The sequence below is a fragment of the Ustilaginoidea virens genome, chromosome 2 (assembly GCF_000687475.1).
Source record: "Ustilaginoidea virens chromosome 2, complete sequence".
NCBI classification, from domain to species: Eukaryota; Fungi; Ascomycota; class Sordariomycetes; order Hypocreales; family Clavicipitaceae; genus Ustilaginoidea; species Ustilaginoidea virens.
Genome location: NC_057317.1, coordinates 3,009,751 through 3,033,464, shown reverse-complemented (window position 1 = coordinate 3,033,464; position 23,714 = coordinate 3,009,751). Strand labels below are relative to the sequence as shown.

General features: G+C 52.2%; 9 protein-coding genes across 9 annotated transcripts; 6 read left to right on the top strand and 3 right to left on the bottom strand.

Annotated features, from left to right (window-relative positions):
* Positions 1-738: 738 nt before the first annotated feature.
* Positions 739-2,799, bottom strand: UV8b_02586 (uncharacterized protein; the record flags this gene model as incomplete). Its single annotated transcript, XM_043140084.1, has 1 exon — positions 739-2,799. The coding sequence occupies one exon, from the start codon at positions 2,797-2,799 to the stop codon at positions 739-741; it is 2,061 nt and encodes a 686-aa protein (XP_042996018.1).
* Positions 2,800-3,977: 1,178 nt separating this feature from the next.
* On the top strand, positions 3,978-5,955 carry UV8b_02585 (uncharacterized protein; the record flags this gene model as incomplete). The annotated part of the gene is made up of 3 exons (XM_043140083.1): positions 3,978-3,980; positions 4,049-4,327; positions 4,390-5,955. The coding sequence occupies 3 exons, from the start codon at positions 3,978-3,980 to the stop codon at positions 5,953-5,955; spliced, it is 1,848 nt and encodes a 615-aa protein (XP_042996017.1).
* Positions 5,956-6,906: 951 nt separating this feature from the next.
* Positions 6,907-7,219, top strand: UV8b_02584 (uncharacterized protein; the record flags this gene model as incomplete). Its single annotated transcript, XM_043140082.1, has 2 exons — positions 6,907-6,931; positions 7,014-7,219. 2 exons carry the CDS (start codon positions 6,907-6,909, stop codon positions 7,217-7,219), a joined length of 231 nt encoding a protein of 76 aa, XP_042996016.1.
* Positions 7,220-7,964: 745 nt separating this feature from the next.
* UV8b_02583 (uncharacterized protein) lies at positions 7,965-10,234 on the top strand (the record flags this gene model as incomplete). Its single annotated transcript, XM_043140081.1, has 5 exons — positions 7,965-8,013; positions 8,094-8,317; positions 8,407-8,885; positions 9,010-9,461; positions 9,567-10,234. 5 exons carry the CDS (start codon positions 7,965-7,967, stop codon positions 10,232-10,234), a joined length of 1,872 nt encoding a protein of 623 aa, XP_042996015.1.
* A 1,071-nt stretch (positions 10,235-11,305) lies between these two features.
* On the top strand, positions 11,306-12,428 carry UV8b_02582 (uncharacterized protein; the record flags this gene model as incomplete). Its single annotated transcript, XM_043140080.1, has 4 exons — positions 11,306-11,356; positions 11,447-11,876; positions 12,034-12,323; positions 12,411-12,428. 4 exons carry the CDS (start codon positions 11,306-11,308, stop codon positions 12,426-12,428), a joined length of 789 nt encoding a protein of 262 aa, XP_042996014.1.
* Positions 12,429-13,624: 1,196 nt separating this feature from the next.
* UV8b_02581 (uncharacterized protein) lies at positions 13,625-15,061 on the top strand (the record flags this gene model as incomplete). Its single annotated transcript, XM_043140079.1, has 5 exons — positions 13,625-13,666; positions 13,755-13,765; positions 13,895-13,974; positions 14,080-14,410; positions 14,482-15,061. 5 exons carry the CDS (start codon positions 13,625-13,627, stop codon positions 15,059-15,061), a joined length of 1,044 nt encoding a protein of 347 aa, XP_042996013.1.
* Positions 15,062-15,436: 375 nt separating this feature from the next.
* On the bottom strand, positions 15,437-16,114 carry UV8b_02580 (uncharacterized protein; the record flags this gene model as incomplete). The annotated part of the gene is made up of 2 exons (XM_043140078.1): positions 15,437-15,717; positions 15,814-16,114. 2 exons carry the CDS (start codon positions 16,112-16,114, stop codon positions 15,437-15,439), a joined length of 582 nt encoding a protein of 193 aa, XP_042996012.1.
* A 4,029-nt stretch (positions 16,115-20,143) lies between these two features.
* On the top strand, positions 20,144-21,706 carry UV8b_02579 (uncharacterized protein; the record flags this gene model as incomplete). Its single annotated transcript, XM_043140077.1, has 1 exon — positions 20,144-21,706. One exon carries the CDS (start codon positions 20,144-20,146, stop codon positions 21,704-21,706), a length of 1,563 nt encoding a protein of 520 aa, XP_042996011.1.
* A 398-nt stretch (positions 21,707-22,104) lies between these two features.
* UV8b_02578 (uncharacterized protein) lies at positions 22,105-23,191 on the bottom strand (the record flags this gene model as incomplete). The annotated part of the gene is made up of 2 exons (XM_043140076.1): positions 22,105-22,989; positions 23,081-23,191. The coding sequence occupies 2 exons, from the start codon at positions 23,189-23,191 to the stop codon at positions 22,105-22,107; spliced, it is 996 nt and encodes a 331-aa protein (XP_042996010.1).
* Between the last annotated feature and the right edge of the window lie 523 nt (positions 23,192-23,714).

Sequence of the window (23,714 nt, the reverse complement as noted above, 5' to 3'; positions counted from 1 at the left end):
TTCTTTCTTTTGTTTCTTTCTCTGTTTCTTTTCTCTCTCTTTTTCTTACTTTTTCTTATTATTTATTATTCTTGCATTGCTTTCACGATCTATGTATGCATTTATTTACTAGGGACATTCGGGTGTGGACAATGGGCACATTGATGTATATGGGACGATGTAAAAAAAAAGGGGGGTTCTAGGTATAGGCTTGGGTGACGGGGGTCTTTTATCTGATTTCTTTTGCTTGTTGACTCTCGATGTTTCTTTCGAGTTACGATATCCTGCGAGTTGTTTGTGGTTTGTTTCGGATTTTACCTTTGTCGAGATTCTACCTTGTCGATATATGTAGTTCTCTTGTGTGTTTAGCGAGTTTTTCTTCTCCTTCAACGCTCTGGGTTATTTGATTCCATTAGTGAGGAACTGAGCTATTCATTTTCCTTTTTATTTCTCATTCAAGAATCTATTTCAATCGAGAATCTATTTGACTGTTTACAGGTTCAGTTGGTGTTGCTTTGACTACAGTCCACCTGGCTCGTGTAGTTGGTCATCTTTCACGCGAAGAAGAGGCCCCCTTGTAATGTTGATTCGCAATAATGACGGATGAATGAACCACGTCATGTTCTTGTGGATTGAAAGGACACAGGCTCGCGTGCTATTGGCCCCAGCAATCCATCTTTACTACTCATTGCCATTTAAAAAGAAAGAAATAAAACAAACAGAAAAAAAAAAAGAAAAAAGGGCCCTACCCGGCATGTATCAATGCGTCCGAAGACAAGACTTGTCCATCGCGTCCTGCCAGCCCTCAATTGCAAGCGCAGTTTGCTCGGCCTGCTGCTGACCCTGATTCTGAGCAACCATTCCGAGCAGCCACATCACACGAGCGGGACGCCCGTGCTGGCCCTTTTCCAAGTCTCGGCAAAGAACTTGCAGGACGTGGGCGAGGCTCTTTGGCGAGACGGCCTTTGTCAATGCGCGCTGCTGGTTGATGCACCGCTGGATGCTCCGCAAGACTTGGCGATCGCTGAGATGGTCTGCCTCTACGAACCATAGACCCATCTGGTCCAGCAGCCGAGACTTTGCCCGCGTCTCCTCTTCAAACGCCTCCTCGTCGTCCTTCAAGCCTGGCCGTACGTATGTCAGCTTGAGGACTTGCCAGATGATTGCGGGATCCAGCGCTGGGTCCTTGATGATCTTCTCGACGTGTTTGGGCCACACCGACCAAGGCAGCACAGGCATCCATGGGTTCCGCCTAGGTTTTCGGTCGGCCCAGTAAAACAGCTCGAGAGCTTGCTTGTGGTCGTCCAACGCTGACACGACGGCCGCCAACGCGTCCGAGGCAGCCGGTGGGAATGTCAAGGGCCGCACGGAAGCGGCAAACTCCCCGATCCCGGTCAAGAAGGCGCAGAGCTCTCGAAATCCGGCATCGCGAGCATCGGATTGCATGATTGTCTCCAAAAGCTGCGACCATCGTTCACGCACCGAGGTGCAGTCTCTCGAGAGAAGCCCCTCGCATATCTTCGGGTCCAGAGCCCCGATCGCAGCTAATCTGGCGACGAGGACTTGCCATCGCTGCATGCTGCCCAACCGATACTCTGGCCCGGTGCATCTGTAATACGTCGCCACAAAGTCCCGGGTCGTCAGATCCGCACTGCCGTATGCCTTGACGGTGAGCCATGAGAAGCGCACCCGGTCGGCGATTTTCGAAGGGCGGCTCTGTTTTTCGACAAACTTTTCCATCCGGCCGTCAAGTTCATTGCGCATTTCCTGATCTAGGTTTTGAAGAGCCTGGCTGAACCTGGCTGCTCGAGCCCCCCAGTGGGCAAACACGTTGTGCCGGTTGGCTTGCGCAAAGACGAAGGCGCATGATATTTTTTGCACATGTTGAAAGGACACCGCGTCCTTGAGTGCTGCGGGCAAGACGTCCATCAACCTCCAAAACAGCTGAGCATCTTGCCAGTGACTCTTGTCGCTGAGGATGGATTCCGTGAAAGCAAGCCATAGGGTGCCAGGTACAGCGGCCGGATCATTCCGCCAGGCGTCAGACATGGCATGTAGGATTCCACGGCGAATCATGGCGCACATTTTGTTGGCCACGTCGACGTTCGGAAAGCGGTCTTTGGAAGGTTCGTCCAAAGGGTCTAGAGCGATTTTTAAGCCCTCGACGGACAAGGCCCCTAGTACGATGCTTTTTCGAAGAGAGGCCATGCAGTTCTTGCCTAGTGTGAAGAGATCATCGTAGTCCGCTAGCTCCAGATTCAGAATGCCGGTGCGTAATGAAAGTATTTCCTCTGGAAAGTCTGGACTCGCCGCGACTTTCTGGACTGTTGGCTGTTGAAGGGTTACGGACCCGAGAGTTGAATCCCAGGCGGGAGCTTTGGTCTGCGTCGAGTCGGATTGCAACGGGAGCGCTAGAGGCTCAATGGTAGACTCGCGGGCGGGACCCGAGCTATCTAGCCAGCCGACAATTTTGTTGACAAAGCCCGGCCTGGACAGCTCCCTTTTCTGCCGCCTACGCTCTGGACTAGTGGGAGCTTCCCATTTCGGAGTCCTGGGACCAACGTCGTATTGCCAGAGGGTCGGGAACGGCTGAGAGGTCGGCATCAGCCCCGTCATGCGCCGCTTTGCCGCCCGGCGCCGGCTTTCAAGCGGTCCTGCATGCGAGTTGATGCGGCGACATGCTCCTCCACTGCTACATCGAAGGTATTGATCAATGGCTTGCACAAGCATCGCTTCGGTGATCCAGGCGCCAAAGCTGGACACATGGACAGCTCGTCGGGAAGGGGTTGGCCGGCATGATGCCGGGGGACGGGTCGGCATTGGTTCGACGAGGGGTTTTTTTTTTTTTTTCTTTCACGGGTTGAAACCGTAGACACGAGCCGTGGGCGTAGCCTATGGATGCATCGATATCGATCAATTGATGGGCGATGAAGAGGCTGGGCGGAGGCTCTGAGCAACGCGATGGCACTGAAACTGTTTTTGCGATTGATTGCGTCTTGGTTGGTCAGTCGGTCGGTACGGAAGTATCCGTAGACCGGGAACGGGGATGCATGCCAAAAAAAAAGAAGGCGCGTTATCGATAAGCATGCCATGCTACTCTACACAGTGCAGGTACCTGAGTGGTATGCAGCAAGCTCTTCTTCATTATCGAGTCAGAAGCTCTGGCGGCTCGCAGATGCCATTAAAGTTAGAGCAGAAAAGTTAGAGACAATGAAAATTCGGCATTTTCTATATCAAGAACCCGCAGTCTAAAAGCGCTCTCTCTAGCCTTCCAACGGCCCCCAGGAGATGGTCGGCAGATGGGTGTGCTCTGGAGCCCGGAGGTTTCGACGTCGTCCCACAACTTTCATTCGTCAGACCTGGACCGTGCACGTGCGCAGCCAAGGCCCTGGTTTTCGGCCGAAAATACTCCGGCTTGGCTGAGCTTGCATTGCGGCCTTGTCAACTTTGTCATCGGGTTCCATTCGTGCAACTTTCTCCTCGTTTATTCTGAGGACTCCCTGTAGATCTTGAAGGTGCCATTGATAATGGGGCCTCTTTTGGCTTGGCTATCCCTCGGCGAGGATTCTGCCATATCAATCGCCAATCGCCACATTCGGACAGGATCCGGGACCATGGCCTCGTCCTCCACAGACCAACTCCTTGCGTCGATCGGATCATTTCTGTCATCTGAAGGCTTGGGTGATACAAAGTGGGCCTGGGGGCCTGATTCAGCAGGCTTTCGGTCAATTTCCCCGTCGCCGGACCTGGTCCTTTACGAACTTGACCGTGACATCATCCTGTTTGAATGGAGTAATCAGTCATTTCTGATGGAAGTGATGACTGGCTCTAGCTCATCAAGCGGTCACTGCTCTGGACCTGGCGCATAGAAAGACTGCGTGCCCATATCATTGCCTCTTAGACCCATCCTCATTTAATAATGATTTGGCCTTGATCCGAGGAAACGCTCTCCCAGGTCGACTACCTAGATACTTTCTGCGCAAGCCCTACGGAGGATCATGGTAAGTACATAGCGCAGACACGCAACGCACCCTTGATTTTGCTGACCAGGGATGAGGTATGCCAATAGACGACACCAACTCATGTCCAAAATGGCTTTGATGACAGTGAAGCCAGTGAAGCTCATCTGCTACCTCCCCACAAACGCGAATCCGTGATACAAGTCCCCGTCACGCCGGGCGTGGCCTTGGGAACTTACGACAAGGGTTACTTTGGCCCAAACGCCCAAGAACCGGCGGAAGACGCGTCAAACGGCACATGGAACGGGGGAATTCCATTTACGAGTAGAGTCATTTCGGCCACGTTTGCGATGCCACATACTTTGGAATACAACCAAGGTTGTGACTGGGTGAGAGAGCATCGTGGAGCCGTGTGTAGTTGTTGAGGACTCAACCTTAATCCGGAATTTAGGAATTACGTCGTTGCTCCCAGCGTTCGGCACTGTTGGATGCCTTGCATTACCTCTCAGACGACAGTCCCTGGGATCACACCGTGGTAGCATGGACGGGTGAGATTCACCCCAGTTCTGCAGCCGCTCATCGGCTGGAGCCGGATACTCGCCCGGCGGTAATCCCAACTTCAACGTCCATATCACTCGTCGGGAGCCCGCACGTCCCTACCGAGCTCAAGTCGAGCGAAGTCCATATAACTGCTGAAGATCAGATGCGCCTGGAACGCCAGTTGCGTGAGGATAAACTAAAGATTGTCCCAATCTGGCTTCACGATGACGGCAATGCGTCAGAAAGGGGGGTCACCCTGCGAGACCAGTCCAGATGGCGGCGGTATGCCGAGCACGATCTGTGCTCCTTGCTCCATTACAAGCAGCACCCTCCTACGGATGGCTACAAAGAAGCATTCAGGTGGACTGACTATTGCCGGATGAACCAAGCGTTCGCAGACAAGATAAGCGAAGTGTACCGTCCCGGAGACGTCGTGCTGGTTCATGATTACTACCTGATGCTGTTACCCGAGCTCCTTCGCCAGCGACACCACGACATACGCGTGGCTTTCTTCCTACACACGCCGTTCCCGTCCAGCGAGCTAGTTCGGTGCTTGGCAAGGCGCAAGCAAATTCTGCAAGGTGTTCTGGGGTCGGATCTCATCGCTTTTCAGTCGTTTGATTACGCCCAACACTTTGCAAATTCATGCTCGAGGATATTGGGCTTGCAGGCCAGCAGCAAGGCAGTCTACATGCCTACAAGGCGTGTTCAGCTGGACATCACTCCAGCGGGAATAAACGTGCCCAACATACTTTTGCTGGCTTGGTCAGCCTCCGTTACTGAAAAATACTCGATGCTGAGAAGAATGTACGCAGGAAAGAAAATTATTGTGGCCTATGACCCCATCGACAGGCTGGGGGGCGTCGACAAGAAGCTCATCGCTTTCGACCGTTTCCTTCAAATGTACCCAGAGTGGCAAGATGGAGTCGTGCTGTTGCAGGTCATCGGTCAAACGACCATAGAAGACGACGACGGCGAGGAAAGTCGGTACGCCAGCAGCGTCAATGCGCTTGTCAACGAGATCAACTGCAAACACGGCTCATTGGATCACATGCCGATCCGGCTGCATGCCCAGAGCCTCTCCACAGACGACTATTTCGCGCTCTTGCGATCAGGCGACGTTGCCCTCTTCACCAGCATACGGGATGGCATGAGCACGACGAGTTTGGAATACGTGGTCTGTCAGCAAAACGCACATGGATGCACCATTATATCCGAGTTCAGCGGCACGGCCAGCAACCTGGAGGAAGCAATACACATCAACCCCTGGAACACGGTTGGGGTTGCTGAACAGATCCACAAAGCGCTGGGCATGACTGCAGAGGTGCGCCGGGACATGCACGCTGCGCTTTATCGGAGAATCATGCAGAGCGACGTCTCTCATTGGGTCGATTCTATTCTTCAGCGTTTGACGAGCGCTGTGCATAGCCGAGATGCGGCAAGCGGCATTACGCGAAGCCCGAGACTTGCGCTTTGACACCGCAGAAAAAAAAAAGGAGATTGCTGACGCGCAACTAGACGCCATGATTTCACCAGCGGGGGGGTTGAATTATCGCACCCATTGATGATAGGCGATGCGATGCGATGGGTATGTGAGGAGTCCGCCGGACTAGACTAGTTGGTTGTTGCCACCATAGCTGTAGGAAGGCTCGACTTTCCATCCTCAGCCCTGTCTGACCAGATACGCTTTGCTTTTAAGAAGAGCATGAAGAAGACATGCTGCAATATGATGCGCCATCCGTGAAACAATGGCTGCGCGTTGGGGAGTTGTTAGCCTGATGCGAAGCTGGCCTTGGGTGGTCTGGTCTTTGCTGCAATAAAAGTGACGTACGTGGCCGCCAAACCGCTAGCAAATCGTGCCTCACCAGGTGTTGACGTTCGTAGCATCAGGTCGATTGGCCAGGCGACTGCGTCATGTTTACGTGGCTCTTTGCTCCACAACATATAACCAAGGTATTTACCTAACTGTAACTAGGTGTGCAGGTACCTATATCAACCACAAGAGAAGAACGTCACGGCGCGCAGACCTGTAAAGGACCAGACTCGTTTGGTTTGCTATGCACTTCTTTGAGCAAAGCCGCATGTTACTACTAACCGAGTGGCTTGTTAGCCTGCTAGAGTAGGCCAAGTTGCAGCCTCGCATGCCAGGCAGAAGCACCAGACGCTATTTAGGAGGTAGATAGACAAGGTAGATAGATAGGTAGGTAGGTAGCTATATTGCGCTTCCTTGTCAGAACGGAACGAGTCATTCATTGTTTTCCTTGCATCGTATTCACATTCAACAAAACCTAGTAGTCTCGCCTACCAAAGCAAAGACTAGGCGCCGCGACGCAGAACCCGGGCTCGCCATATCTTGACCCAAGTTCCTGAAAGCTGTTTCGTCACGCTTGTATCGTGATCCAGGCCGCGAGTCGGTTGTGATTCCAATATGGGGGGCCAATTCGATTGTCTTCGTAGGTGGAAGCGTTCTCCCCTTTCGCGTAAAGAGGCGGGCCATGGGTTGGTTAAATGGTGGCTAATGATCGAGCCTTGAAGAGCCCATGCTGAGCAAGACGGAGCGCGAGATTTGCAAGGCATACGGTGGCTGGACCAATTTTATGATATCCATGGGCCTGAAGCCGTGGGTTGACGAGGACGCGGAAGAGGGCAAGGCCATCATAGCAGCATTTGCTCGCGATAAAGAGGAGGAAGCCGCCGAGGAAGCCAACGGCACCAGTAGTGGCAAGACCAGCAGTCAGTAGCCAGCAAGAGTCATGTTGGGCAACCAGCCAGGCAAGGTGATTCGAACTCGGGGTGATCAGATCAAACTCGGGACAATCAGATCAAACTCGGGACGATCAGATCAAACTCGGGACGATCAGATCAAGCTCGGGACGATATGGCTGCCGTCTCGTCTCTCCAGAGTACACACAGCACGGGCTCGAGACTTGCAGCCATGGGATGGGTCAAACGGATAGATGAGGCAGGGTCGAGGCAGGGTCGAGGCAGGGTCGAGGCAGGAACAGCTGCTAGTTACCAATCAATCAATACAAGCAAGCCATTGTTCCGATATGCTCGATGGTCATGCAGGTAGACTTGGGGTTGGGAGGGGTGACCAAGTGACCAAGTGACGGGGAGACGAACCCCCGTGGCTAACACGTGAGGTACTTCCATGTCCAGGCCACCTGGCAGCGCGTCCCAGGTAACTGACCAGCGTCATCTCGCAAGATTCCAGTTCCTTGCACCGACACATCAACCATCCCCTGAGCGTCGTGTCGTGTTGTGTCGCCTCGTCGCGCGCAACACTTGATCCAAGAGATACAACACACTTTTTTTTTTCCCCTTTGTTTTTGTTTTGGTCTTTCTTTTCCTTCTCTTATTATCATTATTACTATTGTTACTATTATTACACATTTGCCTGGTTTTGTGCTCGCTGACAGTGCGTCGCCCCATGGCTCTCCACTTCGACTGCTTCTGCGGCGTCTTTTATTACATGCAATATCGTTGATGGAGCCTGTTGTATATCAAGAGTCGCCTTTAGCCGACTATCTGAAAGGTACGCAATTTAGAAGCGACTCCTTCCTTGGGCTGGGGGGGTCCGCTGTTACACAACCTGGAAACTAATATACTCCCAAGATGGCGCCAGCGGTTCAGAAGCAGACTGGGCAGCTATGGACAGCTCATCTCCTCGCCTCTCGTCCACACGATCCGATCCCTCACCTCCCTCAAGTCCTTCGTCCTTTGCACCCACGGGTCGTCCAATGGTGAAGACCAGGTTTCGGGGTAAACCTCCCGCTACGTCGCAGACCGGTGTGCCGAAACCATCGACCACGCTGCAAGCCATCAGGAGAAGTTGCTCGGTAAGGCTTTATCTGTCGACCCAGGCTTCGGTGATCTCATTGCCTGGCTGACGTTGCTACTGTATTTCTGTTCTCTTTCCCTTGGCTAGGCTGCTGTTGTCGCAAGCATCGACCGTTCCGACAATGCCAAGTTTCTCGAACAGTTCCGATACACAATCATTGCGTCTCAGCTACTGAGCGGCACGTCGATATTTGGCTACCGCCCACTCGCCTCGCACATGCCCAGTGTAGCTCATGCCCACGAAAAACACCAGTCTCTCTTGTCTACGGAAGGGGTCGTTGCTTCGATACTTGTCGCCCTTGCCATCGCTGTGATCCTCAGTTGGTTTCTTGGAAATGGGCCTTCGCATGTGACTCGTAAACGACTGGCCTTTCTCCTGATTATTTTGGCAGCTGCGTCCTTGCTTGGCCAGATACATATCCGCAGGCGGTGGCTTCGCTACAGACGGGACCAGTCTTTATCAGAGATTGCTCTGTTTGTCTCCAATTCCAATAACCTTGATAGCGCTACCGACGCTACATTATCATTGGTTCAGGAGGTAGAGCTTGTCTCGCGCGGGTACCGCGTGTGAGTGACTTGTTCTTTCTAGTGACAGATATTTGCCCCAATTTGGATTTTTCTATTTGCTTTTTTTGCATGTTTCATTCTTTTTTTTTTTTTTTTTTTTGAGAATCTCTAACACTCTTTGTAGAAGTGCCCCCCTGCCTCCCATTAGCAGATTAGAGGATCGAAACCAAGCCAGGAAATGCATTCGTCTCCGCAAAGCATTGAGAAATACCCTCGCAGATGTGCTCACTTGCTACAATCAAAGGTCCAATCTGATCGAAGGTTTTGCTGAGCGGGCGGAGCTAGAAAAGTACTACGACATGTACGACATCAATGACGTGGATGCTTCTGATGCCCGGCTGGGATTTAGCGAGACTGAATTTGAGGACTCGGAGTCGCTAAGAACACTGAAGGTCCTGGCCGCACGGTTTCACACCACCCGCAAAATGCTTCTCTGCGCCTTGCTTGCTCTGGACGCGAACGGGGAAGGGCCCGACTTGCTTCGTTGGACCACAGCTGTCGAAGTGCTTCGAGGCTTGAATGAGTCCACCAACGGAGCCTACCAAGGGCTCCAAAGCATTCTGTGCGAAGCGGAAAGTAAGGCTCCCCTCCCTTTACTCCCTGTCGCTTTTTATGCATTGCTTCGCTTTTCGCGGAATCGATGGAGGTTTCGTTTCTGACACTGACTGAACCGTATTGCAGCGTTTCCCGTGCCGTGCACTCCCAAGATACCCTTGACGCCAGGCCGGGAGCGCTGGCGCTCGCAATTACGAAAACTCAATTCGCTGTCTACGGGGATTAGAGGCTTGCAGGCCAAGCTTCATTTACTACGAGAAGAGTCTGACCGAGCACTGGATGACTCGAACGACATTTGCGAGCTTGTGCCCAACCTAGTAACGCAGTACGAATCTATCGGCGTCGACCTCAAGGAACTCATGTCAGCATGGGAAGAGGGCAAGGCTGCCCTGGCACTGGGAATCGACAGGAACGAAAAGAGACTGTCGTCCATGAGCACGCTCCTGTCACCACGAAGCTCGCTCAGCGGCATGACCACTGTCGGCGAAGGGACCGCCGCGGACGCGCTGCTGGCGCTTACGGGTGAATCCCCGACGACCTCGGAAGGGAGCGAGCCGGTTGAGCCAGATATGCCCGAGGTTTTTGAAGCAGTTGCGCGACCAAGGCCAAGAAGCTTGCTCACCAGAGAGGAGAGGATCGTCAAGATGAAGGAGGAGAGGGAGCAAAAGGAACAAGCTCGGAAACAGTTGGATGCAACACAGGGCATGCTGCGCGAGCTGGAAGCCGTCATTCATTTACGACCCAAGGCTCCTGTGAGTGCTCCCCCGTCGCAGGGAGGAATAATCTCCTTGTGAGGAGAGCATGTAGCACAATGCCCTTCGTATATAACAAGCTTCCCTTGGGTTTTTTTTTTTTTGTTTTTCGTTTTTAGTTTTTCTTTTGACGTGGGGCGGGTGTTTGAAGACGCCGCGTTCTTTTATTTTCCTCTTTTTTTTTTTTTTTTTTTTTTTTTTTTGGCCCTCTCTGCCACCCCCTTGCGGTGGCATCATTTGGTTTTACAAGCTGGTACAGCGGGGCGTTTTTGGTGTTTCAAGATTCGATGTTCGAATCTGACGTATATCGCATCATCTTGGATTCTGAGCTTTAGATGAGTCTTTTCTTCTTTTTCTTCTTGCTCTTCTTCTTCACAAACTGTGTACTTGGGAATACTTTTTTATTTCACAGTCACTTGTATCTTAATTCATAGATTTCTATTTTCTTTGTTTCCCTGCTTTTCCTGTCCTTGCTGTCTCTGTAGGAACATTGCAAGACGCATTTTACAGCCAACGAGTACCTATCGAGGTTGTATGTTTAGTAAGGGGTGAAACCAACTGATATTCTGGGAGGCCAGGCGGATAAATCATGTGCGGACGAGGAGGAAACAGTCGAGCCGCCATGAAAAGAAATCAGGTAGGAGTGGCTTCCAAGTCCACCTAGGAGGTACTTTGTCCACAGGTGAATACATACCTCTTAGGTATATTGCTGCCCCACGCGCCCTTCAGCTTGGTTGGCGTCAGTGCAGTGCGCCAACCCCGCCAAGACGCGTCTTGCCTTTGGCGCCCCGCGCGTTAAGTGCTTTGCCCGCCTCGCCACTCGCGCACCTCGTCGACTTTTGCAAAGGATCCATTCTTTCGCCTCCCGCACATCACACTCGTGTCGCTTGGTCTTCTTTCCCGCAATACCATCCGTCACTAGTCACTGCTGCACCTCGAGCTGTCTGAGACCTCCTCTTCTTTTGTTTCGAGACTCTTGCAATTTCTCAGCGCCCAATTCAATCATCTTCTCCGTCCACGCCTAGATCAGCCCAGTACGTTGTTGGTTTCTGCCGCGTCCCTAGTCAAAGCCTCGATCGAGCATGCCATCTACAGTTCAATCTGCTAACAGCCATGGTAGATATGCTGGAAGCACGGCTCGAACAAGCCAACATTTTGAAGAAAGTATGACACCACCCCCCCCCACAGTACCCTTCCTGCAGTTCCTTCTTGTTCCATTGACAGGCCGACTGAACGCGAAAAATTCGTTGCCAGGTTGTCGATGCCATCAAAGACCTAGTCCAGGACTGCAATTTTGACTGCAATGACTCAGGCATCGCGCTCCAGGCCATGGATAACTCCCATGTCGCCCTGGTTTCAATGCTGCTCAAAGCAGAAAGCTTCGTCCCTTACCGATGTGATCGCAACATCGCCCTCGGTGTCAACTTGACCTCCCTTACCAAGGTGCTTCGCGCTGCTCAGAACGATGACATTGTCACGCTCAAGGCCGAGGATGCTCCTGATGTCCTGAATCTTTTGTTTGAGAGCAGCGAGAACGATAGGGTCAGCGAGTACGATCTGAAACTTATGGATATCGACCAGGAGCATCTAGGAATTCCGCAGACTGAGTATGCGGCCACCATTTCTATGCCATCCGCAGAGTTTCGACGAATCTGTACCGATTTAATCGCCATGTCTGAGTCAGGTACGACACTTTCGCGCTTATTGCTGCTCCCGACCTCTGCCTGCCCCCCCCCCCCCTTTTTTTTTTGTCCTTCCTCTCTACTCTTCCCCTTGGAATTCAGAGTGGTTTTGCCCCATCTGGTTTGGAGGCTTTTGATTGACGAGCATGTTCATGATAGTCAACATCGAGGCCAACAAAGACGGCGTCAAGTTCGCCTGCAACGGCGACATTGGCAATGGCTCTGTCACGTTGCGTAGCCACACCAATGTCGAGAAGCCTGAGCTCAACATAGACATTGAGCTTGCGGAACCCGTCTCATTGACTTTCTCGCTCAAGTACCTCGTCAATTTCTGCAAGGCCGCGGCCTTGTCGTCCCAGGTGAAGATTTGCCTGTCAAGCGAGGTCCCCTTGCTGGTCGAGTACATCGTCTCTGGAAGCAGTTACTTGCGCTACTACCTGGCACCCAAGGTATGGGGACCTGCGACCCGCACAAGACTTTGCTGGCGCTCGTGGCGTCATGGCTTCCTGTACTTGTACTGACCCTTACAAATACAGATTGGTGACGAGGACTAAATAAAGCGCAAACGTGAAACAAAGCAAATCCAAAAACTTGGCGAAACAGGCGGTGGGAGAAAGATTCCGTAGAAGGGACAATGCTATCTGGTAACATGTCTGTATGCTGGCGCATATGACGGAGAGCTGGATATTGGCCCCGTCGCGGGTTAGGGCCGCTCTGGGGAGCACGTATCGAGGACGACGGACAGGTGAGCGCGAACTACTACTGGGTTCAATATTGCCGAGTTTCGAATGGTGGCCACCCACGGGTTGTTGGATTCGCCATCAGATGCGCAATGCGGTGCTTGGTTGACTATAGCTCGTTAGCTACCTTGATTTAGGTAGGTTAGGTTAGGTAGTTTGGGCGTTTGAGGTTGCGCCCGCCCCTCAACCGATGATGAGTTGCACCATGTTTCGAAGCATGTTGATTGTCGTGTTGCAGCCTCTGCCTCTACTTTTCGGGTTGTTTTTACGTTTAATATCAAGGCACCTTGAAGACGGAAACTTGCAACGGGCTTGATAGAAAAGGTGTTTGCACCAAAATGTGACGCCACACAAGGTGCGGTGTAATTGGCTTCATACAACACTGCGATAAAAGGCGTCCCCAATCTGTATTCCGTAGTACCGACATGTCGAGTTCAAGTACCGACCGATATCTCTAAAGTACGGAGTACTCCGTACTGCATACCGTCTCTGGTGGTTGGTTACCAGGGGCCCCGCCCGATATGTCAGCTTAGAGGTACGTACCTACGCCTCGGTACCTTAGGTACTTCGTGCATGGTAGGTGTCTGGTCGCATGGGCATGGGGTGGGGTGTCAAATCAAATTCGCTTGCTCAGCTAGTTGCAAGTCGCAACATTCCAACCTTGCCTGCTACTGCCCCTATTCAGAAAAAGAGGTTACGCCGTTCCCGGAAAAACCGATACGAAGGGCTGGCTCACACCTTTTCCGAAGCGCGAAACAGTCGAGAGGCCACTCGCGCAAAAGACCAACTTGGAGGAGCGGTCTGCGGTCTGGTCTAGACTTGGAATTTCTCAGCTACCAGAACCCCGCGCGCCCGTCACACTCGCTTCGGCTTTGCTCATCATTCTCGTTCTTTTCATCCCCCCCCCCCCCCCCCCCCCCCCCCCCCCCCGCAGCCTCCTTCTCCAGCCTGTGCAGCGGGCAGTTGTTGACAAGAGTCATCGACTTGGGCCGGCTTTTGATTGCTGGAAAATGCCTGATCAAGCCACGAGGGTGCTTGCTGTGGCAAGTCACGTAAGCAGCTACTTCCTGTCTGTGGCTGTCGCTCAGAAGAGAAAGCTATCAATCCTGTGCTTCCCTCTTGCTGATCCATGAAATATAGGTAGTTTCGGGGTATGTACTTTTCGTCTTGCTGGCTGCATCAAACCCAAAAAAGATTGAGACCACGGGGCTTGCGGCCGCGGAGCGGCATGAAATGGGTTCCAACATGGTTAAACGCCGAACATTAATCGCTTCGATCAGATACGTCGGAAACAAAATCGCAGTGTTTACTCTTCAATCCCTTGGCTACGACGTCGCTGCGTTGAATACTGTCCAGTTTAGTATGCTCATCAGCTTTTCCCCCCTGATCCCTGACGTTGTCGGCGGTAGACCAGACCCTAACCCAGGATATGAACCGAAAAAAAAAATGAAAAAAAAATAAAAAGGCAACCACACAGGCTACAGGCAATGGACAGGCACAAAGGTCTCTGCGCAGGAGGTTACAGACCTCTACGATGGGCTGCGACAGTCGTACCTTGACGACTTCGACATGATGCTCTCGGGATACATTCCCGGGGCGGAAGCTGTAGTGGCCGTCGGCGACATCGCCAAGGAACTAAAGGAGAAGAATAAGCGTTCGCCGAGTGGTTTCTTCTGGGTTCTGGACCCCGTCATGGGCGACAACGGCAAGATTTACGTGGAAGAAGATGTGGTGCCGGCTTACAAGGGGCTGATCCAATTTGCCGATTTGATCCTGCCCAACCAGTTCGAGGCCGAGTACGCATGGCATTTCCCGCGGCAGGCTGCATCCCAACCGGCGAGTCCTTGTAACTGACCGGCAAAATTAGGCTTCTCTCAGACCTGAAGATTGTGGGCATGGCCAGCCTGAAAGCAGCCATACAAGCCCTCCATGAAAAGTACCGCGTTCCCCATGTCGTCATCACGTCCGTCAACTTCTCCCCATCGGGTCAACCACCTTCCCATTCGTCAGTCGTTGGCTCCAGCATGACTTCGGCCGGGAACTCGCGCCTCTTCCAAATCACGTTCCCCTCCATCGACTGCTACTTCTGCGGTACCGGTGACATGTTCGGGGCCTTGATTACCGCCCGCATGCGGGAAGCAGTTGGGCGCGTGCCGGGACTGGTAGATCGCGCCAGCTGGCTGAGCGACGATTCCGTCGCCCCTACAGAACTGCCTCTGGCGCGGGCGACGGAAAAGGTTCTGGCTAGCATGCATGAGGTGCTGACAAAGACGCGGGACGACATGCAGGCCGTGATGGATCGAACGAGAGCAAGCCTGGCGGAAGAGGACAGAGCGAGTGGCAAGGGGGAGCAGCAAATCAAGTCCAAGGCATCAGAGCTGAGGCTGGTGCAAAATCTGCCAAGTTTGCAAGATCCCAGGGTTCAGTTTAGAGCACGGGATGTTTGACAGGTAGTGAGCCTGAATACAACAAAAAGGTCAAAGGTCACACTTTCGTCGTGGCCAGAATGCCCTACCCTATTTGGCATGTCAGTCCCATACTTGAAGTATTTGTAGTGCTCGAGACACACTTCACACTTCACTGGATGTGTCGACAATCTCGGAAGCCCGGATCATTGGGCTGGACAACTGGGACAGTCCTTGTGGCCTGCGTTTCTTCATGCCGCCTTTTGTTTCCAATCAGGGAAGCGCTTTGGTTTCGTGACATGATCAAATCAAGGGACATCAAAAGAGTAGCCGCAAAGATTTCCAGATAGCCGCCACCTTGCTCCGTCATCCAAAATACCTCTCTATACAGGTTTCAACAAATTTCTCAACCAGGAATCATACTTGAGCGCCGTTGATAGCGAACCCACCAGTGCTGCCAAAACCACCTGCTCCGCGCACCGTCTCCTCCAACTCCTGCACCTCGACAACCTCGGGGGTGTAGATGCGTTCAATGATGAGCTGGGCCACGCGATCGCCCTCCTTGACCTCAAAGTCGGTCTCGGCGTGGTTGAACAGCAAAATCTTTACTTGCCCGCGGTAATCAGCGTCAATGACGCCGGCACCTGTGTCGATGAAGTGCTTGGATGCAAGCCCCGAGCGGGGGGCAATGCGGCCGTCTACGCCAGGGTTAGCGCAAGTGTACTCCGTACGTGCATGTTGCGTTCTCCTCTCGGAGATAGTTTGCGTATGTTGCGTTCTCGCGCTAGACGTACAAGTTCCCGCAGGCACGGCAATGCTAATGTCTGTGTCAACCAGGACTTTCCCTCTTGCGGGGACAATAGTCTCCTTGGAGGCATAGACGTCGTATCCGGCAGCGAAGGCGGAGCCGCGGGTAGGCAGGCGAGCCTTTTCGGAAAGCTTCTTGACTTGGAGGGCGGGGGGGGCTTCCATGGTCGATGAATCCGTCTTGACGCGCTTGGCTGGGGGCGAGGTGGTCGTGGGCGCTTCAGAGGTTGGGCACATGACGAGTTCCTGTTGAGGTTTCGGATCGAAATTCTGGATCGAACATGACATGGCAAAGTATAGCGCTTGAGAAGAAATGCTGGATTGAGAGGTACATAGGTGTACCAAAGGAAAGAGCAGGCCCACCTGCCGTGGGCAAGTACCCAAGGTATCGAGGACCTTGCATTGAAGGGTGCACCAGGCACACGGACTACTTTAGGTAAGTTGCTGAGGTGAATTGGCGAATCACGCTACGTGCGGCTGTGAACTTCGCTCCGACTCAGGGCCGACCACATGTACTGTAACAGGCTACAGCACCTAATATGTTCTGCGCTCCAGGATTGGTTACTTCCTAACCAAGGTACGTCACAAGGTACCTCAGGTGGGTCAGCCGGGTCGCATCAAACGGGCTGTTTTAGGCCGTTGTTGCTCGGTCAGACGCTTATCGGTGATAACTTATCGATAAACATCTTTAGGATCGGGCTTTAATTTTGCGCAAAACAAAACAAACTATTACTAAATCATTTGGGCTTTAATTTTACGCGAAACAAAACCAACCATCATCAACTATTTCAGCAATATCGAGTGCAGCAGTAACGCCGAAAATGCACGCATATAGCTGGAATGTATATTTCCTAGCAGATACTAACGCATTTCATTTTTCTGGTATTTTTCAGAGCCGCAAGGATGGATTCCTTACCTTCGGCGATATTATTAATAAACTTCGTCTCTGCTTTAAGCTATCTGATGCAATATGCAATAACGACACTCAGACACAGGAAAAAGACCCATAGAATGCCATTGCCTTTAGGTTAGTTGCTCAGGATACTTCGTTATCTAAGTCTCCTCGCTTAATAACAAATAAACATCGAGATATACGGGTCCCCAGTCTTACGGGTCCCGAAGCCTAAGGAAAAGCTATTATACGATATCATCTTGTGCGCCATTTGTCTCTATACAATCTACCTTCTAATTCACCATTAAATACTCATTTGAAAGGTGAGTTTGTCTTGCGGCAGCGACTTCGCCTATATTTTACTAACTCTCCAGCTTAATGCGCAACTCGTATTGCTCGCCCAACTCGTCGCCCTGAACCTCAGTATCTACTGCCAAAGAAACCATCGTCTGATCCTCGAATCGCAATAATGCCTTTTAGAAAGACTATTAAAGCAGGAAGTAGAACCCAATCACTCAAACGACGCTCTACTAGTTCCGCCTCGCCAAATAAACAACAAGATGAAGAGGACATCGCATCAATGGTAGCCCCCCCAAATATAAAAGAAGTTAACTACGAATACGCTCGACAGATTATAGCCCAGTTCAGGGCATTGTATCTTATCTGTCGGAATCGCTGTCGCAAGGTGCCCAATTGGGCATATTGCGACGGATGTGCCGCGCAGCCGCTGCGCACGATGTGGCCACTTTTGCCCCTGTGCCCCTGTGCCCGGTAGGGCACGCGGGCAGCCCGGCCCGACCTCGCCGATACACGTGACTACGGCACGCGCACAAAAGAGGCCACATCGTGTAATTCCTTCCTTTTGCCTCCTTTTTCCTCCTTTGATAGACAGTCATTAGCAAAGTAATATAATACCTTTGCTTGGTGATCACCCGGTACATGATACCACGCGCGCGACCCTACGGACAACTGGGTATACCGAGTTTATATCAACACTGATCAGTGGTGGTAACAGCACCACTCACAGGGTGTAAAATCTTTACTATCCTGCTAAGAAGGTTTACCGCAGATCAGCAAGATACTGACTTCGAAGAGGCAGTTTAGCTTTTCTAGGCTGCGCTAATAAGGAAGATAGACAGCTCATTTGAACGGCTGAATACACTATCAACCAGAGGGAGAACGATTTATGACCTCTCCTTCCCCCCGTCTATCATAAGGAAAGAAATATACGCTGAATATCACGATCTTTGAAGATACCCTCAGCATCTAGGAAGAACGATTTATGACCTCTTCCTCTTTCTACCCCTTCTTTCTTTTACCGCTACGGTCAAAAGCCCCCTTACAAGAACAACCCCCCTTCTCAACACCATGGCCTCATCACAACAACCGCAAGAGTTACCTATCCGGATACGACGATTTGCCTCACTCTTTAACGACAATTAGACCAATGCGATAGAGCCTATCGACCCTAATAATACCACGGATGTACAGCTACACAACCGTATCGCGTTCCTGATAGATACCTACGAGGAAAACAACCACCTGGATGATGACCTTTGGGAACAATTCCGTGAGGATTGCAGCGAGTGGAATGAGGACCTATTTAACCGTATCAACGCCCAGGTCCTACGGCATTTCCGTTCAACCTTGCGGGAACGCGGCGTATATATCGGAGCATCGGGTTCTGCAACAACACCAACCCTACTTGAATGCCTTCAATAGCAACAAAATCCACAATAGCCTCAAGAGGAAATAACCCGGCAACTTGCTCGCAAGGTATTCCTTTCCCGGCTTAACCCTACCAGGAAAGCCTCACTACCCATCGGTAATACCGAACAAGAAATGCGAATGATGCGAATGCCCTCACAAAGACCCTTACAAGCCTCTCTAACCCCTAGGGACTTTGCAATACAAAGGGCTTAATCCTACCAAAAGATAGGTGCCCCGGCGGCCTGTCGCAACAGGATAGAGGCCCCGGCCCGTCACGACAAGATAGGTGCCCCGGCGGCCTGTCCCGACAAGATAGGTGCCCCGGCGGTCTGTCGCGACGGATGTGCCGCGCACCGTTGCGCACGATGTGGCCACTTTTGCCCCTTTGCCCCTGTGCCCGGTAGGGCACGCGGGCAGCCCGGCCCGACCGCGCCGATGCACGTGACTACAGCACACGCACAAAAAGGCCACATCGTGTAATTCCTCTTTTGCTTCCTTTTCCTACTTTTCTTAGTTAGTCATAAATCAAAGAAGAATCATACCTTTGACCGGTGACCCTACGGTACACGATACCACGCGCGCGACCCTACGTACAACTGGGTACCCCTTGATGTAACACCAACAAAAATGCCTTTCGAAGACCTTATCCTTCCGCTATACGGAAGCCAAGCTGCCACCTCAGGGCCGAATACGCCGTTGTTTCTACGGGATGACTTCCCCGCGACACCAAACGCAGATGGTTCATCTAGCGGAGATCCGACCAAGAAATCGTCGTCTACCACAGATTGCCCAAACCCAGCTAGGGGCAATCCAGGTTCGCAAGCATATAGTCAAAGTTTTATTGATTCGTTCGATAGGGATGTGAGAGGCTGCAATAAACGCTACAAGGTTGATACTTTTAATGGTTACGGAGCGGACTAGACTAGACAAGCTACTTCGGGGAGCTATATGACACCTGCGTTTTTAGCAGATATAAATTGCGAACTTTCTAAGATCGCTAGAGTTAGAGATTAAACCGCTTTAGTAAGCTTTAAACACACAAAGAATATATAAATATAAGACAAGAAATGTCAAAGATTTTCGCCTGCTAAAGTAATGCAGTATGCAAAGGATAAAGTCAGTAGAAGGGTAAATTCAATATAAGGTGACGGTGTCGGAATCGCTATCGCAAGGTGCCCAATTGGGCACATTACGACGGATGTGCCGCGCACCGCTGCACACGATGTGGCCCCTTTGCCCCTTTGCCCCTGTGCCCGGTAGGGCACGCGGGCAGCCCGGCCAGACTGCGCCGATGCACATAACTACGAAGCCTGAAGGTGAAGGCGGCCCCCCCTCCCCCCCCCCCCCCCCCCCCCCCCACAAAAAAAAAGGTGCTCGTTTGCCAGACATGACTTCTTCATCCCGCTTTTCCTTCGACATTGGAGTTGTGCTTTTGTTTTCCTTGTCATAAATCAGGCCGTTTTACTATCAGGAGTGGTGTGGATTCGTTTTTCTTCTTCTTTTTTTTCTCTTCTTTTTTTTTTTTTTTTTTTTGGTAAGACGTGAGGTCTTACTACGACGACCTCGCCCTTCTCAACAGATTCTAATTGTAGGCTCAAGATTTCAGGGACTCGAAGCCATTTCGAGCACTTTTTGCAACCCTACAAACCCCATCTGGCAGCCTCTGGTAGCAACTTCATTGGCATTTACCGAATATCGTCGTATCCATCATCACCATGAAGCTCACAGTTTCGACACCCGAAGGTCCGTTCGAGTCCATGGTTTTCTTGCGCGACCGGATGGACTGGCCATCCTGGATTGATGATGTGAGCGCCATTGCCAGAGCTCTGGACATTTGGCAGTACGTGGACCCGGATTCCCGAACCGAACCCATGGAACCGCTCATGCCATTCATGCCCTCGAAGCCGAAACCGGAACATCTTCCCGTGAGAGAACAGGATGAATCGGATAAAGTCTACGATTTGCGAGTCGAGCGAGAACGAAACTACTACGCGCTCCTGATGCGCGAGTACGACATTTCATACGAGCGCTATCGTATGGATGCAACACAGTACATCATTCGCCTAAATTGCCACGCTTCGCAGAAAAACGACATTCAGAAACTCTACCGCATCATCTACAGAAGCGTTTCCGAAAAGTATCAAGCCTATCTGAAGCTAGATAACGCAGCCACGCCCCGATCCATGGTGCAGTCTCTACGTGCGAGAATCAATCCCCCTTCAGACGAAGACAGAGCGTCCGCAGCGCTAGGAAAATTAAACGCAAAGCTCAACACGCAGCAGCCTACGAAAGACAAGCAGGATTTAATCGAGGCAGTTACCCTGGCAGTAGTTGAACTGCACCGTTTGAAGTCGCCCAGCTTTGACGAGGCCACAGCTGTCAAGGACCTCGTTCGTTCGCTCCAGGCTTTTGATAGACCCTTTGCAGATGCTTGGTCTCGGAAAGCAGAGGGCAATGGTGCGGCAGCTACAGTCCTGGATATTGTTGAAGATTTCAAGTACCAGCTACGCAAGCAGGAGGACAAGTCTTTTGTCCCAGACACGATGCAAAATTCCGAAACGGTCGCGACTCACAAGCCGGCTCAAAATGACTCGGTGACAGAGCGCAACAACAAGGTTGCCACACCTACACCTGCAAACGGACACATTAAGGGGGGTTCCTCTCCAGCCTCTCCCGCTGGCGTGAAGGGAAACAATGCGTCGGAACGCGCAGCGCAAGACCAACTAGTTGATAAAAGCTCAGGCGCGCCTGACCAAGCTGTCAAATCAGTGAAGCAACAAGCCGCTTCGCCGTTGCCGGAGAACGTCTCCAAACCCAGGGATTCGCCAAAACCTGAGACGCTGGTCAAGGAAAAGCCGCCCACGTCAAACAAAAAGGCTGAATCGACGTCCCTGAGAAAGGCTGTGTGCCCCGGCTGTCAACTGAGACATCTCTTCCGCGACGATGCTTGGTGGGAGAATTGCTACGTGTTTTACGAGCTCAGTCAGATTGGAGGCATACCGTCTTATTTTATAGTCAAGGACAGGTTTCTGGATCTGGTACGTTCACGACTGCAGGACTTTCCTGCTGAGTTGAAGCGATCGCAAGAGTGGGCAAGCCGCCGGACCAAGAAGACAAAGTTGAACGAGAAAACAAACGGCAACCCTCGGGAAATCAAGCCCGAGGGGCCGGCAACGAGAAAAACCAAGGCGAAGAACTCGGAAGAACGCGCAAATGATACCATAAAGGCTAGGGCAGCTGTCGAGGAACCTGAGACATCGGAATTTCAACTATGGTGAACGAGGAAGGCTTTTCTCCCTCAGAAATCTTTTGCCAGTGACAGTGGAATTGAAAGCCGGGAAGAGTTTCCTGCTGCAGCTGATTTTCTTTCTTTTCTATTTTCTTTTCTTTCTTTGTCAATTTTGTTGTGCAATATATGTATATTATTTGGCACTCTGTGCGAAATGGCCATAGAAAAGCTGGCAGGTAGCCCCTGGCATTCTTTCGCTGTATTGTTTTAATCATGATTCCCTTTTTTCATCTTGGCTGCGTATGCTCACTACAAGGACTAGGCCTGATTCACACGGATTTTTGCAATGCCGCCCACTCTCGGAGAGAGCCCGTGACTGTCGGGAAAAAGCTTGTTTTCTTGCTTTCTTGCTGCTCGCTCGCTCGCTCGCTCGCTTGTTTTCTCGCTTCAGTCATCCAAGTCTCTGCCGAAATCTATCAACCTTAGCTTGTTGGCGTCCTTTGGGTGGAACTGGGCCACCTTGGATCTGACGAGGAACCTCGCCGCGGCGGACTCCCTCTCCAGGACGACGTAGGAAGCAGAATTGTCCCCTTTTGCTTTTGCCAGTCTGTTGAGCAGCTCCTCCATCAGGCCGCGCATCTCCCTTCCCGCAATGGCAATCTCCTCTTGGCCGTCAGGTGCCTCTGCCTGCCTCGCAGGGTTTCTGGTCGCCGGCCCCCATATCTCGTCAATCCTCCTCTGCCGCTTATCCGCGTCACCGCCGCCGCCGGCCTTGGACTTCCTCAGCTTGCCCTTTTCATCAAACCCGGCAGCCAGCTCGTCCGGGTCGATCTCCATGACGTCCCCCACCACCGGGCCGCCCAGTTCCTCCGCCGCCAGCATAGGCGCGAGCTGGGTGTCGGTGAAGTCGCCCAGCGCCTTCATCAGCTTGCGCGTCTCCCTGACGTACGTCTTGTCCCGGGCGCGCAGCTGGTCCATCTTCTCGCGGGCGCTGTCCTCGGGTCTCATTTCCGCCTTGGATCGGAGTTCGGCGCGCAGCGCGGAGAGGCGCGACGTCAGCGCTTCCGTGAGCAGGTGCTGGTCTTTGAGGGCGGCGCGGTCCGACTCCAGCTGCTTCCGCTCGCTGTCTGCCGACGCGGCTTCCGACCCGAGATATGCCTTGGATTCTGAGATGGTTTGATGGGTGCGCCGCTGGGCCAGAAGCGCCGGGAGGACGGAGCCGGCAAAGGGGAGAAACGGCTCCGAAGCGTTGATGCTGTTGAGGGCATCTTTGATCACGAGGGCTTGGCCCTCTGCCGACAGCATAGCAGCATCGGGCTGGGCTGAGCGCAGCTTTGTGTGAAGAGATGAGCCCAGATAAAGTGGTTAGAGCGTTGCAGGATGGGTGAGCGGTGCGGCGCGGCTTCGCCTGGGTAAAACTCACTCTATCCAGCTCCTCTTGATGCTCACGCACACGGCGTTGCAGCTCCTTGAGAGTAAAGTTGAGGTTGGCAGCATAGACTTCAGCCTCGGAGTTTCGCGTCGGTTGGTCCATTCTGTCTTTGTCTTCGTCGTATTATTCTTCCACTCCAACCCCCCCCCCCCTCTCCCCCCCTCTTTGTCTCGACGCGTGAACGAGGGTTGGTTGATGGACTTTGTCGTGGCTGGACTTTTCCGCCAAAGGGAAATGGATGGTCTGGGCCGAGCCTTTTGTCCCGACAAGTGGGAAGCAGAAGCTGCTGCGAAACTTGATGCCTTGCCTCTCCTGACAAGAATCTGCCGATTTCAACAAGGTTCAGGCCGTTGACCGCAAGGAGCTTGACTGTTTGCCGCAAGCTTGCATCGTCACGTCACAGATGCAACTGTCAATCAGCCCGCACACGGTTCGGCGCCAATGGCAATGGGCCTTGGAATTTGAACGCGCATGCCCGGAGGTGACGAGGATGAAAGTCTAGAGGCCGAGACTTACGGCCAGCATCAATACATGGATTCCGTATGCTATTCACCCCGTCGTTTGGTGTCGTCGATGGCCAAGTTTCTCCCAGATGAAACAAACAGGTCAGGTGGTTCCAGCCGTG